The sequence below is a fragment of the Epinephelus lanceolatus genome, chromosome 15 (assembly GCF_041903045.1).
Source record: "Epinephelus lanceolatus isolate andai-2023 chromosome 15, ASM4190304v1, whole genome shotgun sequence".
Classification (NCBI taxonomy): Eukaryota; Metazoa; Chordata; class Actinopteri; order Perciformes; family Serranidae; genus Epinephelus; species Epinephelus lanceolatus.
Genome location: NC_135748.1, coordinates 37866189 through 37879477, shown reverse-complemented (window position 1 = coordinate 37879477; position 13289 = coordinate 37866189). Strand labels below are relative to the sequence as shown.

At 41.5% G+C, this 13289-nt stretch overlaps 2 protein-coding genes across 3 annotated transcripts; both read left to right on the top strand.

Moving 5' to 3' along the window:
- The first annotated feature begins 1151 nt into the window (after positions 1–1151).
- LOC117267381 (E3 ubiquitin-protein ligase TRIM21-like) lies at positions 1152–6976 on the top strand. The gene is made up of 2 exons (XM_078175283.1): positions 1152–1325; positions 3222–6976. Exon 2 carries the CDS (start codon positions 3224–3226, stop codon positions 4859–4861), a length of 1638 nt encoding a protein of 545 aa, XP_078031409.1. The 5' UTR covers positions 1152–1325; positions 3222–3223; the 3' UTR covers positions 4862–6976.
- A 99-nt stretch (positions 6977–7075) lies between these two features.
- Positions 7076–12784, top strand: LOC117266603 (E3 ubiquitin-protein ligase TRIM21-like). Of its 2 annotated transcripts, XM_078175281.1 has the most exons (3): positions 7076–8386; positions 9140–9347; positions 9592–12784. In XM_078175281.1, the coding sequence occupies exon 3, from the start codon at positions 9594–9596 to the stop codon at positions 11229–11231; it is 1638 nt and encodes a 545-aa protein (XP_078031407.1). In that variant the 5' UTR covers positions 7076–8386; positions 9140–9347; positions 9592–9593; the 3' UTR covers positions 11232–12784. The 2 variants fall into 2 exon arrangements, with proteins under 2 accessions (XP_078031407.1, XP_078031408.1); XM_078175282.1 differs by lacking the exon at positions 7076–8386 and having other exon boundaries at positions 8808–9347.
- Positions 12785–13289: the final 505 nt, after the last annotated feature.

Here is a 13289-nt window from a genome sequence, read left to right as displayed (position 1 = left end):
CCACTCAGATGCAAAGAGGAGGAAATATCAAGTTAAGAGGTTAATGAAAAGGTTTTGCGATCCTGATCTGCTCCCTGTAGTGTTTCTCTGTCGTTTGATGCATAGTCGGGAAAAACAGGTGACACCAAAACCAAAATGCAAAAATCTGAAATACACCCATCAAATCACATACTTGTGTCCTAAAAAGTTCAAGAACCTTTGGGGCCTTGTTGATGAGTGAGGGCAGAATGGAGCATGAGATGGATCGGTGGTTTGGTGCGGCTTCTGCACTGATGCGGGCACTGCACCAGACTGGAGCTGAGCCAGAAGGCAAAGCTTTCGATTTACTGGTCCATCTATGTTCCAACCCTCACCTATGGTCATGAGCTCTCGGTTGTGACTGAAAGAATGAGGTTGCAGGAACAAGCGGCTGAAATGAGTTTCCTTTGTGCGGTGGCTGGTCTCAGTCTTAGAGGTAGAGTTAGGAGCTCGGGCATCCGGAGGGAGCTCGGAGTAGAGCTGCTGCTCCTTCGCGTTTGAAAGGGGTCAGTTGAGGTGGTTCGAGTATCTGATCAGGATCCTCCTGGGCGCCTCCTGTTAGAGGTGTTCAAGGCATGTCCCACTGATAGGAGGCCCCGGGGCAGACCCAGAACACTCTTTTTAGTGTCCACTATGAACCCGGTCAGACTGTTGAACGTCCAAGTGCTCATTAATCCCTGATTTTTACCACTGGCTGACTTGCTGTTATCGTAGGGTACTACTTATGCCACCTGTTGACTATAAATGACAAGCAATTGAAAAGGACCCGAGTCGAGACTTCTGCCAGTCAAAGCCAGTGGTGCATTCACATGCTCCTCCCATGGTTGTTGTTTTGACTCCGGTGTGTTCATGAGCTTCAAGTTGTACTGTGAAAATAACATAGATGCTACAAAGATGTGTTGTATTTTATTGCTCACAGCCGTTAATAATACGTTAATAACAAAGAGCAAAAGAAACACATCTGGTGAGTCTTGAGATGTGACCGGGAACTCATTTTTCAGATTGGCACGAACTATAACAGTGTCACAGAGTAAGTGACATCATATCCTGCAAATGCATCAGCTCAAAGGAACTGATACTGTGAAAAGTATTGGTTTGCCCGCTACTATGACGGAGCTGAAACGAGGCGGAGCAAGAACTGGACAGGTAACACTCAACATCAGACTCCTGCAGTGAGACTGAAAGTTAGTGAACTCGACAGGAGCGCTGCAGTCAAGACACATCTTGCCGTGTCTCATTAAAGAAAGAATAACTAAACTAAGCTCTCAGCATCTTTCTAAGCTACACGACAGAGTTTCTGCACATTGGTGAGTACAGCTGATCATGTCTACTGTGTTAAACAACCAGCATTACCACATACCTGCACTGTGCTCGCACAGGGTGTGTCACCTTTTCATTTAAGAACAAGACTTGTTAAATGAAACTTTTACTTACAGTACAGGCCAAAAGTTTGGACACACCTTCTCATTCAATGCGTTTTCTTTATTTTCATGACTATTTACATTGTAGATTCTCACTGAAGGCATCAAAACTATGAATGAACACATGTGGAGTTATGTACTTAACAAAAAAAGGTGAAATAACTGAAAACATGTTTTATATTCTAGTTTCTTCAAAATAGCCACCCTTTGCTCTGATTACTGCTTTGCACACTCTTGGCATTCTCTCCATGAGCTTCAAGAGGTAGTCACCTGAAATGGTTTTCCAACAGTCTTGAAGGAGTTCCCAGAGGTGTTTAGCACTTGTTGGCCCCTTTGCCTTCACTCTGCGGTCCAGCTCACCCCAAACCATCTGGATTGGGTTCAGGTCCGGTGACTGTGGAGGCCAGGTCATCTGCTGCAGCACTCCATCACTCTCCTTCTTGGTCAAATAGCCCTTACACAGCCTGGAGGTGTGTTTGGGGTCATTGTCCTGTTGAAAAATAAATGATGGTCCAACTAAACGCAAACCGGATGGGATGGCATGTCGCTGCAGGATGCTGTGGTAGCCATGCTGGTTCAGTGTGCCTTCAATTTTGAATAAATCCCCAACAGTGTCACCAGCAAAACACCCCCACACCATCACACCTCCTCCTCCATGCTTCACAGTGGGAACCAGGCATGTGGAATCCATCCGTTCACCTTTTCTGCGTCTCACAAAGACACGGCAGTTGGAACCAAAGATCTCAAATTTGGACTCATCAGACCAAAGCACAGATTTCCACTGGTCTAATGTCCATTCCTTGTGTTTCTTGGCCCAAACAAATCTCTTCTGCTTGTTGCCTCTCCTTAGCAGTGGTTTCCTAGCAGCTATTTGACCATGAAGGCCTGATTGGCGCAGTCTCCTCTTAACAGTTGTTCTAGAGATGGGTCTGCTGCTAGAACTCTGTGTAGCATTCATCTGGTCTCTGATCTGAGCTGCTGTTAACTTGCCATTTCTGAGGCTGGTGACTCGGATGAACTTATCCTCAGAAGCAGAGGTGACTCTTGGTCTTCCTTTCCTGGGTCGGTCCTCATGTGTGCCAGTTTCGTTGTAGCGCTTGATGGTTTTTGCGACTCCACTTGGGGACACATTTAAAGTTTTTGCAATTTTCCGGACTGACTGACCTTCATTTCTTAAAGTAATGATGGCCACTGGTTTTTCTTTAGTTAGCTGATTGGTTCTTGCCATAATATGAATTTTAACAGTTGTCCAATAGGGCTGTCGGCTGTGTATTAACCTGACTTCTGCACAACACAACTGATGGTCCCAACCCCATTGATAAAGCAAGAAATTCCACTAATTAACCCTGATAAGGCACACCTGTGAAGTGGAAACCATTTCAGGTGACTACCTCTTGAAGCTCATGGAGAGAATGCCAAGAGTGTGCAAAGCAGTAATCAGAGCAAAGGGTGGCTATTTTGAAGAAACTAGAATATAAAACATGTTTTCAGTTATTTCACCTTTTTTTGTTAAGTACATAACTCCACATGTGTTCATTCATAGTTTTGATGCCTTCAGTGAGAATCTACAATGTAAGTAGTCATGAAAATAAAGAAAACGCATTGAATGAGAAGGTGTGTCCAAACTTTTGGCCTGTACTGTATGTGCACTGTAGCTATATGTTATAAAGAAGACTCATAACATTGAAGTAATCCTACTTTGATATTTTCAAACAGATAATCAAGAATTCTGTCATTCTAGTTTTGCTTTTTCACACTTTCATTGTTGCTCTCATTGTTTAGATATGGCTGCTGCCGACAGTTCACTGTCTGAAGATCAGTTTCTGTGCTCCATCTGTCTGGATGTGTTCACTGATCCAGTCAGCACACCATGTGGACACAACTTCTGCAAGAACTGCATCACTGATCACTGGAATATTAATGCCCACTATCAGTGTCCCAACTGTAATAAGGTTTTTGACACAAGACCTGAGCTGCAGGTCAATACTCTTGTCTCTGAGATGGTTTCTCACTTCAGACAGTCAGCTCAACAGAGAGCCAGCAGCTCAGAGCAACAAGCTGCTGAACCAGGAGACGTTCCCTGTGACGTCTGCACTGGACCCAAAGTGAAGGCCCTGAAGTCCTGCCTGGTGTGTCTGGTCTCCTACTGTGAGACTCACCTGGAGCCTCATCTGACAGCGTCAGGCCTGAAAAGACATCAGCTGATCGACCCTGTGGAGAACCTGGAAGGCAGGATGTGTACGAAGCACGATAAACTGCTGGAGCTGTTCTGTAACACCGACCAGATGTGTCTGTGCATGCTCTGCACAGTTTTGGATCACAAGTCACATGATGTTGTTCCTCTAAAAGAAGAATATGAAAGAAAAAAGTCCAAGCTTGGGAAGACAGGGGCTGAAATTCAGCAGATGATCAAGGAGAGACGACTCAAGATCCAAGAGTTCAAAGATTCAGTCAGCATCAGCAGGGCAATTGCAGACAGAGAGATAGCAAACAGAAATCATGTCTTCACCAAGTTGAAGGAGGCTATTGAGAGAAACCAGGCCAAACTTATTGAGTCGACTGAAGAAAAGCACAGAATGACAGAGAAACAGGCTGAAGGCTTCATCAAAGAGCTGGAACAGGAAATCTCTGAGCTGGAGAAGAGAAGCGATGAGCTGGAGCAGCTCTTATTCTCAGAAGACCATCTTAACCTCGTCCAGAAGTTTCCATCCCTGGATGCTGCGTCACCCACCAAGAACTGGACACAGGTCAAAGTCTGTCTTCCTTCATATGAGGGGACTGTGAGGACAACTGTTGATCAGTTGGTGGAGATGTTCAAAAATGAGATGAAGAAGCTTCTCACAGAGTTTGAGTTAAAGACAGTCCAGCAGTCTGCAGTGGACGTCACACTTGATCCTGATACAGCACATCCCCGACTCATCCTGTCTGAAGATGGGAAACAAGTACATTGTGCTCATGTGAGGAAGAATCTCCCAGAAAACCCAAAGAGATTTTCTCGTGGTCTCTGTGTCTTGGGGAAGCAGTTTGTTTCTTCAGGAAAATTTTACTTTGAGGTTCAGGTGAAAGGGAAAACTAATTTGGCTTTAGGAGTTGTCAGAGAGTCAGTCAACAGAAAGGGGCCAATCACTGTAAACACAAACAATGGTTACTGGACAATATGGTCGATCAATGAAAATATCTGCCATTCCGTTACCGAGTCCTTGGTCCGTCTCTCTCAGAAGTCGAAGCCTGAGAAGGTGGGGGTGTTTGTAGATTATGACGAGGGTCTAGTCTCCTTTTATGATGTTGATGCTGCAGCTCTCATCTACATCTATACTGGCTGCTCCTTCACTGGAAAACTCCACCCATTCTTCTCTCCCTGTGCAAATCAGGATGGTGAAAACTCTGCCCCTCTGATCATCTGTCCTGTCAACTATACTTAGTGGAATGATGTCGTTTTCTGCAGACAGACTCACTTTGAGATGAGATGAGATAAGATGAACTTTCTTAATGCCAAAGGAATATTTTGCAGTTTTTGCTCCTTAAAGCAGCTGTGTGGAACTTTTTACTATTAATAAAACTGTCCCTAGTTCGTATTACCCCCCCTTGAAGATCCGCATATTTATTTGAACCCAACAGCGATAAAAAAGCCTTTCTCTATATGGCTCTTTAGCATAGCCTAGCTCGGGTCGGACACACAGCGGAAGTCATCAAAGCAGAATACAGCACCCGATGCAGAAGTGATTCTGCTCGCCCGCAGCGGCCCGCAGCGATTAAACCTCAGAAGAAGAAGGAGCCGTGTTTACAGTGTGCAGTACGCAACGGGCATTGCTGAACACATAACACCTAACAGTTTTACCAGAGATGTATCTATGAGGACTTGGTTGTACTTTTGATGTTGTGGCGGATAACGAAGGAGCATCATGTAAAATTATCTGTTACTGTGACCATGAACACAAATATACAGCAGGCAGTTGTCCTCAGTTTGTAAGAAATTCAGAGCTACACCAGAACATTTATGAACAGGTCTTACTTTACTACTAATTTGTGTGTAACTTTAGCATGTTAGCATGTTTCCACTAATTACTTGGACTGACCTAACGTAAGTAGCGTTAGCTTTGCAAGTGAAGGCTGCAGGTAACAGCTTTGCTGTGTTGGGATTATGTTATGTCTTCCCTGTGTATCTTCACATAAAAGAATACTCCAACGATTTGGGAGTTATGCCCTTTCTCTATCATTTTCATATTGAGACAACATGATCAATATCTTTTTTGTGCCTGTACGTACAGTGGCTGGGTCTCAGCGGTTAGCATTGCGCTTATAGGGGGTCAGTACGTCCTGCGCTGTGATCTGCGGAGGGATACACCGGTGAGCAGGCACAGATGTAGCTTGTAAACAAAACTCAGCTGTTTATTTAGCCTAGCGATATGTCCGGATTTTGGTAGCTGCAATGGACGACTTTGAACGCGATTTTGAAGAGTTTCTTGTAGCGGACACAGATCCAGAGCCATACCTGTTTGAGCCGGAGTACACAGATGAGGAACTCCACGTGTTGAATGCGAGAAGACAGGCTGAATCCTCCGCTCAGAATGGGATTCGGTGCTGCCATCGTTGGGGAGATATATCATCAGTAGGAAAAGCGCCGCAGAGAGTGCATCACAAGGAGTGAAAACTTTGCAGCAATCACTAATCCTGGCGTGATTTAAACTTTTTTTCATGTTCCTAAGATGAACTGGAAAAAACGCCCCAGGCCTGCAGGAGCTGATGGACAGCTTTCAGTTGGGTGAGTAATATCGTCCGTGTCGTCTCTCTGTTTGCTTTACCCAAGTGACCTAGCGTACCTGTCCCAGAGTCAGCTGCAGCTGTTGCTCACCGGTGTATCCCTCCGCGCAAGATGCACTGACTGTGCCATGCTAACCGCTGTCTCAATATGAAAATGATAGAGAAAGGGCATAACTCCCAAATGGTCGGAGTATTCTTTTCACATAATAATGCGGACTCAGTAGATGACTTGTTAACTGTTTATTCCTCCTTACAGCGAACGTACACAGCTGCTTCTCATTGTTTCCAGTAGCACAACAAGGGTTACTACATTACCCAGAATAACTTGAGGCTCACACTACTACGGTAGCCTTGGTAGCTCAAAATACACAACAGATTAGATTAGATCAGAACAGAAACACGACAGGAGAATTTACTGTCATTTCGCTGTTTCCACTAATTACTTGGACTGACCTGACGTTAGTTAATCCTCTCGCTCTCCAAAACAAACGCATGCGGTAATTTCCGGCTGCAGTCGGAATTTTACAACACCAGGCTGTGGGTGCCATACCGCTTTGACCAAAGGGGCGCTATAATCAACAAAAACGAAAAGTTCCGCACACCTCCTTTAATGTAATAAATCCGATAATTTAGTAGTAATATACAATGTCTGTTTTCTTCTGATTATAATTAACAGTGATTTTGCCGTCTTTATTTTATTATTATATGCAAAAAAGAAAAAAGTAATTATTTTGACCGGTATTGTGATTGCAATATGAGTCACAATTTTAATGGGAATGGTCATTTTTGGAGTTCATATTCAGTGGAAAAAAAAAAATATATATATATATATATATATATATATATATATATGTGTGTGTGTGTGTGTGTGTGTGTTAAAAATATAAAAAGATAATGTGATTTTTGCTGGTGTCTGTACCAAACGAGCATGTTTCCTTATGTCTGGAATATGATTTGTAGGCTCGGGGATCTCTGTAAACATGACTTCATTTATAGTGGTACGTTGTGACACATTTTGCCTTTATCCAAACATTGCAGCTCCTGTGGTTTGAATATTGCACTTGGCCATAATGAGATTTTGGTAATATTTTGATTAATAGTGGAGACCTTTATTACACATCCCATTGCTACTTTCTGCTGCAACACTATGATTTGATAACAAGTAGTTTTATTGATCTTGTATAATGTCGTGTAATCGAAGTGTTAAAGTGGTTCTTTGTTTATTTAGCTGAGCTACCTTCTGTTGTTTTGGATACTTTATATGCAAGTTCATCTCTATTTTTGTGTAACTGCCTGTTTGCCCAAACTACATCTGCTGTGATTTTTAAAAACTGATTAAAATTGAAATCAAACAGCAGGTGACCTTCATGCCTTTAGCCTACGTGTTCTATCAGTTTTAATCAATTTTTATTTAAAAAAGAACATAGATAATTTTTCAAATACAACTTTTTTTGGGTGACATGTATTAAATGGTGGATGTCTATGGTTAAAAAAAGAACTTCTCATGTCATTATTTTAAAAAGTTTGTAAAATTTCAAACATGACCTCCTTGTGTCAGAGCAACAGCCATATTATCTGTCTGCCCGTATGTCTGCGTATGCTGTATAATGAATCATTAGCAATAATAAATAACAAGTGTATTGTAGGCCTCATAGGTTTTTATTAAGCCAAGCATGTAGATAGGACTTTGTTAGTCATGATTTTAATACATCCAATGATACTTTTGATGTAAACATAAAGGTTAAAAGTCCAGCATGTAACGCTGTGCTCTGTTTCCATTAGTAAGGTTAAAAATGATAAGAAGCAAGTGGCACTGTCCCCGACAAAGGACATGGGTCAAAATGTGTATTTTAAAAGGATTCAAATTAACATACACTTCTAAAACCTTAATATGATATAGTTAAGACTCTCATAAATGAAAACAACATCCTTATGAAGAACAGAGACAAAGATATTTATACATATATATCAATTATCTCCCTTCCTGCCACTGCATGGCACACTGAGTGCTGGGCGGCCCTGTGAGCACCTTTATATCCAGGTGGGTGGCCACGCCTCCACCTCTCTCCTTCCTCTCCATCTGATCTCCCTGTGGTGGTGGCTGCAGCCTGGCACGGTGGAGCCTTTGTTTGGCGTGGGCGACAGCGTGGCCTGGCACACTTTTGGCACCCTCCTCATCCATACAGGTAGTTGTGTTGTCTGACTTTTCTCCATCTTGTCTGTCACACGGCTCCCAGCTGATTATCACAGCTGATTAATGCTATGCTTTATTGCTGCAGTGTGATGGAGCCACAGACCTTTGCTGCTCACACCCTCCTGTCTCCTATGAGGCTGTGCCTTGGCTCATTGGTATCTATGTGTTAAATCACTCCAGGAAGTAGACTAACCCTAAAAAAATGTATGATTACCAAAACTATGGATGGCATTCATTTGGTCCTATTTTTAGGCTGCAGTTTAGTGTGTGGTGTGTCACTGGGCCACCACACCCTAATATCTGCAGCTGTTGTGGCATTCAGTGTTTCTGGCTCTTTTGGCTCACAGCTCTATCTCCTGTGTCGTGGCTGCTTTGGTGTTTTGGCTGTTCAGGTCTTTGACAAGCTCCTCATGCCGTGTCGTCAAGCTAGTTTGCTGTCTCTGTCAAGTAGCTGTCTGTTAGTCACTCACTCTACAACAGGAAACAGCACTTCCTGCACATGGCTTACTGAGACACGTGAATAAACTGAGCTGTCTTTGTTGTTGATGATGACACCAGTGCTTTGCTTTTCCTGCTATAACAAGTCAAAATGTGTAAAAGAAAAGAAAAAAAAATACAGTATGCTCCTGTATTTCATAGACTGACCTCATCTGTTGTCTGTCTGTCAATGTATGCTCTATTAGCTGCTACAGAATCGTGTTTCAAAAGAAAGATGACTTTAAAAAAAAGTCTGCAATTATTACAGGGTGGCTGTATATAGCTTCCTCTACTTGGCTCCAATAGAGCTGAAACGAGGCGGAGCTACAACAAGACAGGAAAACAACAAGACTTCAACGTCCGACTCCTTCAAGGAAACTAAAAGTCAACGGGAGAACTGTAGTTGAGACACATCTTGCTGTTTGTCTTTGAAGATAGAATATAGGGAACTAAGCTCCCAGAGTCTCTGCACACTGGTGAGTACAGCTGATCATTTCTACTGTGTTTAAACAACCAGCATTACCACATACCTGCACTGTGCTCACACAGGGTGTGTCACCTTTTCATTTAAGAACAAGACTTGTTAAATGAAACTTTTACTTATGTGCACTGTAGCTATATGTATAGTCATTATACTTTCATATTTTCAAACAGATAATCAAGAATTCTGACATTCTAGTTTTGCTTTTTCACACTTTCATTGTTGCTCTCATTGTTTAGATATGGCTGCTGCCAGCAGTTCACTGTCTAAAAATCGGTTTCTGTGCTCCATCTGTCTGGATGTGTTCACTGATCCAGTCAGCACACCATGTGGACACAACTTCTGCAAGAAGTGCATCACTCAACACTGGAATATTAATGTCCCCTATCAGTGTCCCAACTGTAAAAAGATTTTCTACACAAGACCTGAGCTGCAGGTCAATACTTTTGTCTCTGAGATGGTTTCTCACTTCAGACAGTCAGCTCAACAGAGAGCCAGCAGCTCAGAGCAACAAGCTGCTGAACCAGGAGACGTTCCCTGTGACGTCTGCACTGGACCCAAAGTGAAGGCCCTGAAGTCCTGCCTGGTGTGTCTGGTCTCCTACTGTGAGACTCACCTGGAGCCTCATCTGACAGCGTCAGGCCTGAAAAGACATCAGCTGATTGACCCTGTGGAGAACCTGGAAGGCAGGATGTGTATGAAGCACGATAAACTGCTGGAGCTGTTCTGTAAGACCGACCAGATGTGTCTGTGCATGCTCTGCACAGTTTTGGATCACAAGTCACATGATGTTGTTCCTCTAAAAGAAGAATATGAAAGAAAAAAGTCCAAGCTTGGGAAGACAGGGGCTGAAATTCAGCAGATGATCAAGGAGAGACGACTCAAGATTCAAGGGTTCCAACGTTCAGTCAGCATCAGCAGGAAAAATGCAGACAGAGAGATAGCAAACAGCAATCATGTCTTCACCGAGCTGAAGGAGGCTATTGAGAGAAACCAGGCCAAACTTATTAAGACAGCTGAAGAAAAGCACAGAATGACAGAGAAACAGGCTGAAGGCTTCATCAAAGAGCTGGAACAGGAAATCTCTGAGCTGAAGAAGAGAAGCGATGAGCTGGAGCAGCTCTCACGCTCAGAAGACCACCTTAACCTCGTCCAGAAGTTTCCATCCCTGGATGCTGCTCCACCCACCAAGAACTGGACACAGGTCAAAATCTGTCCTCCTTCATATGAGGGGACTGTGAGGACAACTGTTGATCAGTTGGTGGAGATGCTCAAAAATGAGATGAAGAAGCTTCTCACAAAGTTTGAGTTAAAGATAGTCCAGCAGTATGCAGTGGACGTCACACTTGATCCTGATACAGCAAATCCCCAACTCATCCTGTCTGAAGATGGGAAACAAGTACATGATGGTACTGTGTGGAAGGATCTCCCAGAAACCCCAAAGAGATTTTCTCATGGTCTCTGTGTCTTGGGGAAGCAGTTTGTTTCTTCAGGAAAATTTTACTTTGAGGTTCAGGTGAAAGGGAAAACTAAATGGGCTTTAGGAGTTGCCAGAGAGTCAGTCAACAGAAAGGGGTTATTTAGTGTTAGCCTGAAGAATGGTTACTGGACCATACGTTTGAATAATGAAAATATCTACCATGCTCCTACTGAGTCTTTGGTCCTTCTGTCTCAGAAGTCAAAGCCTGAGAAGGTGGGGGTGTTTGTAGATTATGACGAGGGTCTGGTCTCCTTTTATGATGTTGATGCTGCAGCTCTCATCTACACCTATACTGGCTGCTCCTTCACTGAAAAACTCCACCCAGTCTTCTCTCCCTTTGCAAATCAGGATGGGAAAAACTCTGCCCCTCTGATCATCTGTCCTGTCAACTATACTTAGTGGAATGACATGTCATTCTCTGCACACACACCCCCTTAACATATCTTTTAGGTGAGGTGAGGTGAAGTAAAGTAAGGTAGAGTAAGGTAAGATAGACTTTTATTATTACTGAAGAAAATTTTTGCAATGTCTGCTTCTCAACGTAACAAATCCCATAATTGAGTAGTACAGTGTTTGTTGTCAATCCTACATAGCAGAATAACCATTTGATTCTCTTGAAAAGTAAAATTCATGTAGCAAATCTCCATAGTTGATGGTGATGTACAGTATGTGCTTGTTTTCTTCAGATTGTAATTATTTGCAATGATTTTTGCCTTTTTTTTTTTTTTTTTACACATCCCATTGTTGCTTTCTACTGCAACACAGTGATTTAAAAAATAATTGAACTTTTGTGGTATAACAATGAATCTAAGTGGTATACATGTCTTTAGAGTCACAGGCCCAGCTTGGGGATTTTTTATTTAGCCCAGTTACCATATGTTGTTTTCCATGATTTTTATGTAGATTGATGTCTATTTTTGTGTAACTGCCTGCTGGCTCAAACATCATTTCCTGTGATTTTATAAAAATGATTAAAATTCAAATTAAATAGCAGGTGAATTTGATGCCTGTATGTGTTCCTGAAGTTTTCCAATTTTAACATTATTTATCATTTAGAAGAGACAGATAATGAGATGATGACTTTTTTTTAAGTTTTCCTGGCACAGGGAGAAAAAGGGTAACACCCGCATACTAATATGTATGTATTTTTTATTTTAAAAAACATTTCCAGAGCAGTGTTTTAGAGCCAGTTTAACAGGTATTTAGGATTTCTCCTGTTCTTCCTTTAAATTAATCCAATATGTTATTGAACACAGGTGGTGTAGACTCATATATGGGATAATTGCTTTGGTATAATGTTTTATATATTAAGATATGTGTGTGTGATATTTTCTGGTACGTCTCTGTATTGCTATTTTTTTCTATGTACTTTATTGAATTGTTGGTTGTGAGTTTTATCACCATGAGAGGTGTTGATGGTTAACCACACCTGTCATCATAGAGCTCAAAGATTTTGAAGAATGATAGATGAAGATCTAAGTAGAATTGAAATGTTGTCTTGATTAAACTTTTTTTAGCATGGAGTAAATGTGCTGGCGTTACCTTTTTCTTTATGTGTGCTGTTTTTTGATAAGATAATACTTTATTTATCCCACACCTGGGAAATTCACGTTACAGCAGCTTAAGAGTCAGAAGCACAAGAAAAAAAGTTTTTAAAAAAGTGATTGAGTGCTACAAAACATACAAATATTACAACAGTACAAATAAAATAAAACAAAATAAAAATATACACTACATACACCTTTCACTTATACAGATACTGTATGTCTATGATTGATAGTTGCACAGGATAACTGAAATACACTCATGGTGTGTAGTTTATTTACTGTAGATATATAGAAATACAGCCTGTAAATATTAATGGCCAGAAAGTGGTAAAACATTATCACAGTAGGAAACTGCACAGGCATGTCATACAGTATAGATATAAGGATATGGCTACATACATGTAGATGTGAATATGTATGATTATGAATAAATTGTCCTGCACCTACATGATGAGCATATAATTAATCTCCTTTAAATTTTTTGTAGGTGACATTAATGAAAAGATGACTGTCTAACATTGGAATAGAACTTCTCATTTATGCATTTTAAAGAGTATGAAATTTCAGACATCACATACATGTGTCAGAGCAACAAGCGTGTCGCTGACATCTGCTGTGCACATTTATTCTGTTGTGCTTTGCCTCTAGATATGTGTTATACACTCTGGATCTCTCATTACTAGGATGTTTGAATAATAGAAGCTATTTATAAGTGAGAAAAGTGGGATTATTGTGCCTCTGTGTGGCATATCAAACCAGTGGGAAGAACCAGAGTTGAAGCTGTATGAAATAATGTATGAATAAAGAAGGAGTGCGCTGATTCTGTTAGATTTTTTTCTACATTTATTATTTTTACGGCTTTCTTTTAATAAAAAACAAAACAAAAAATGGATGACAATATGCAACTTAA

Bases quoted from the DNA above. Each gene is read 5' to 3' on its own strand.
- LOC117267381 (XM_078175283.1), top strand. From the start codon at position 3,224: ATGGCTGCTGCCGACAGTTCACTGTCTGAAGATCAGTTTCTGTGCTCC.
- LOC117266603 (XM_078175281.1), top strand. From the start codon at position 9,594: ATGGCTGCTGCCAGCAGTTCACTGTCTAAAAATCGGTTTCTGTGCTCC.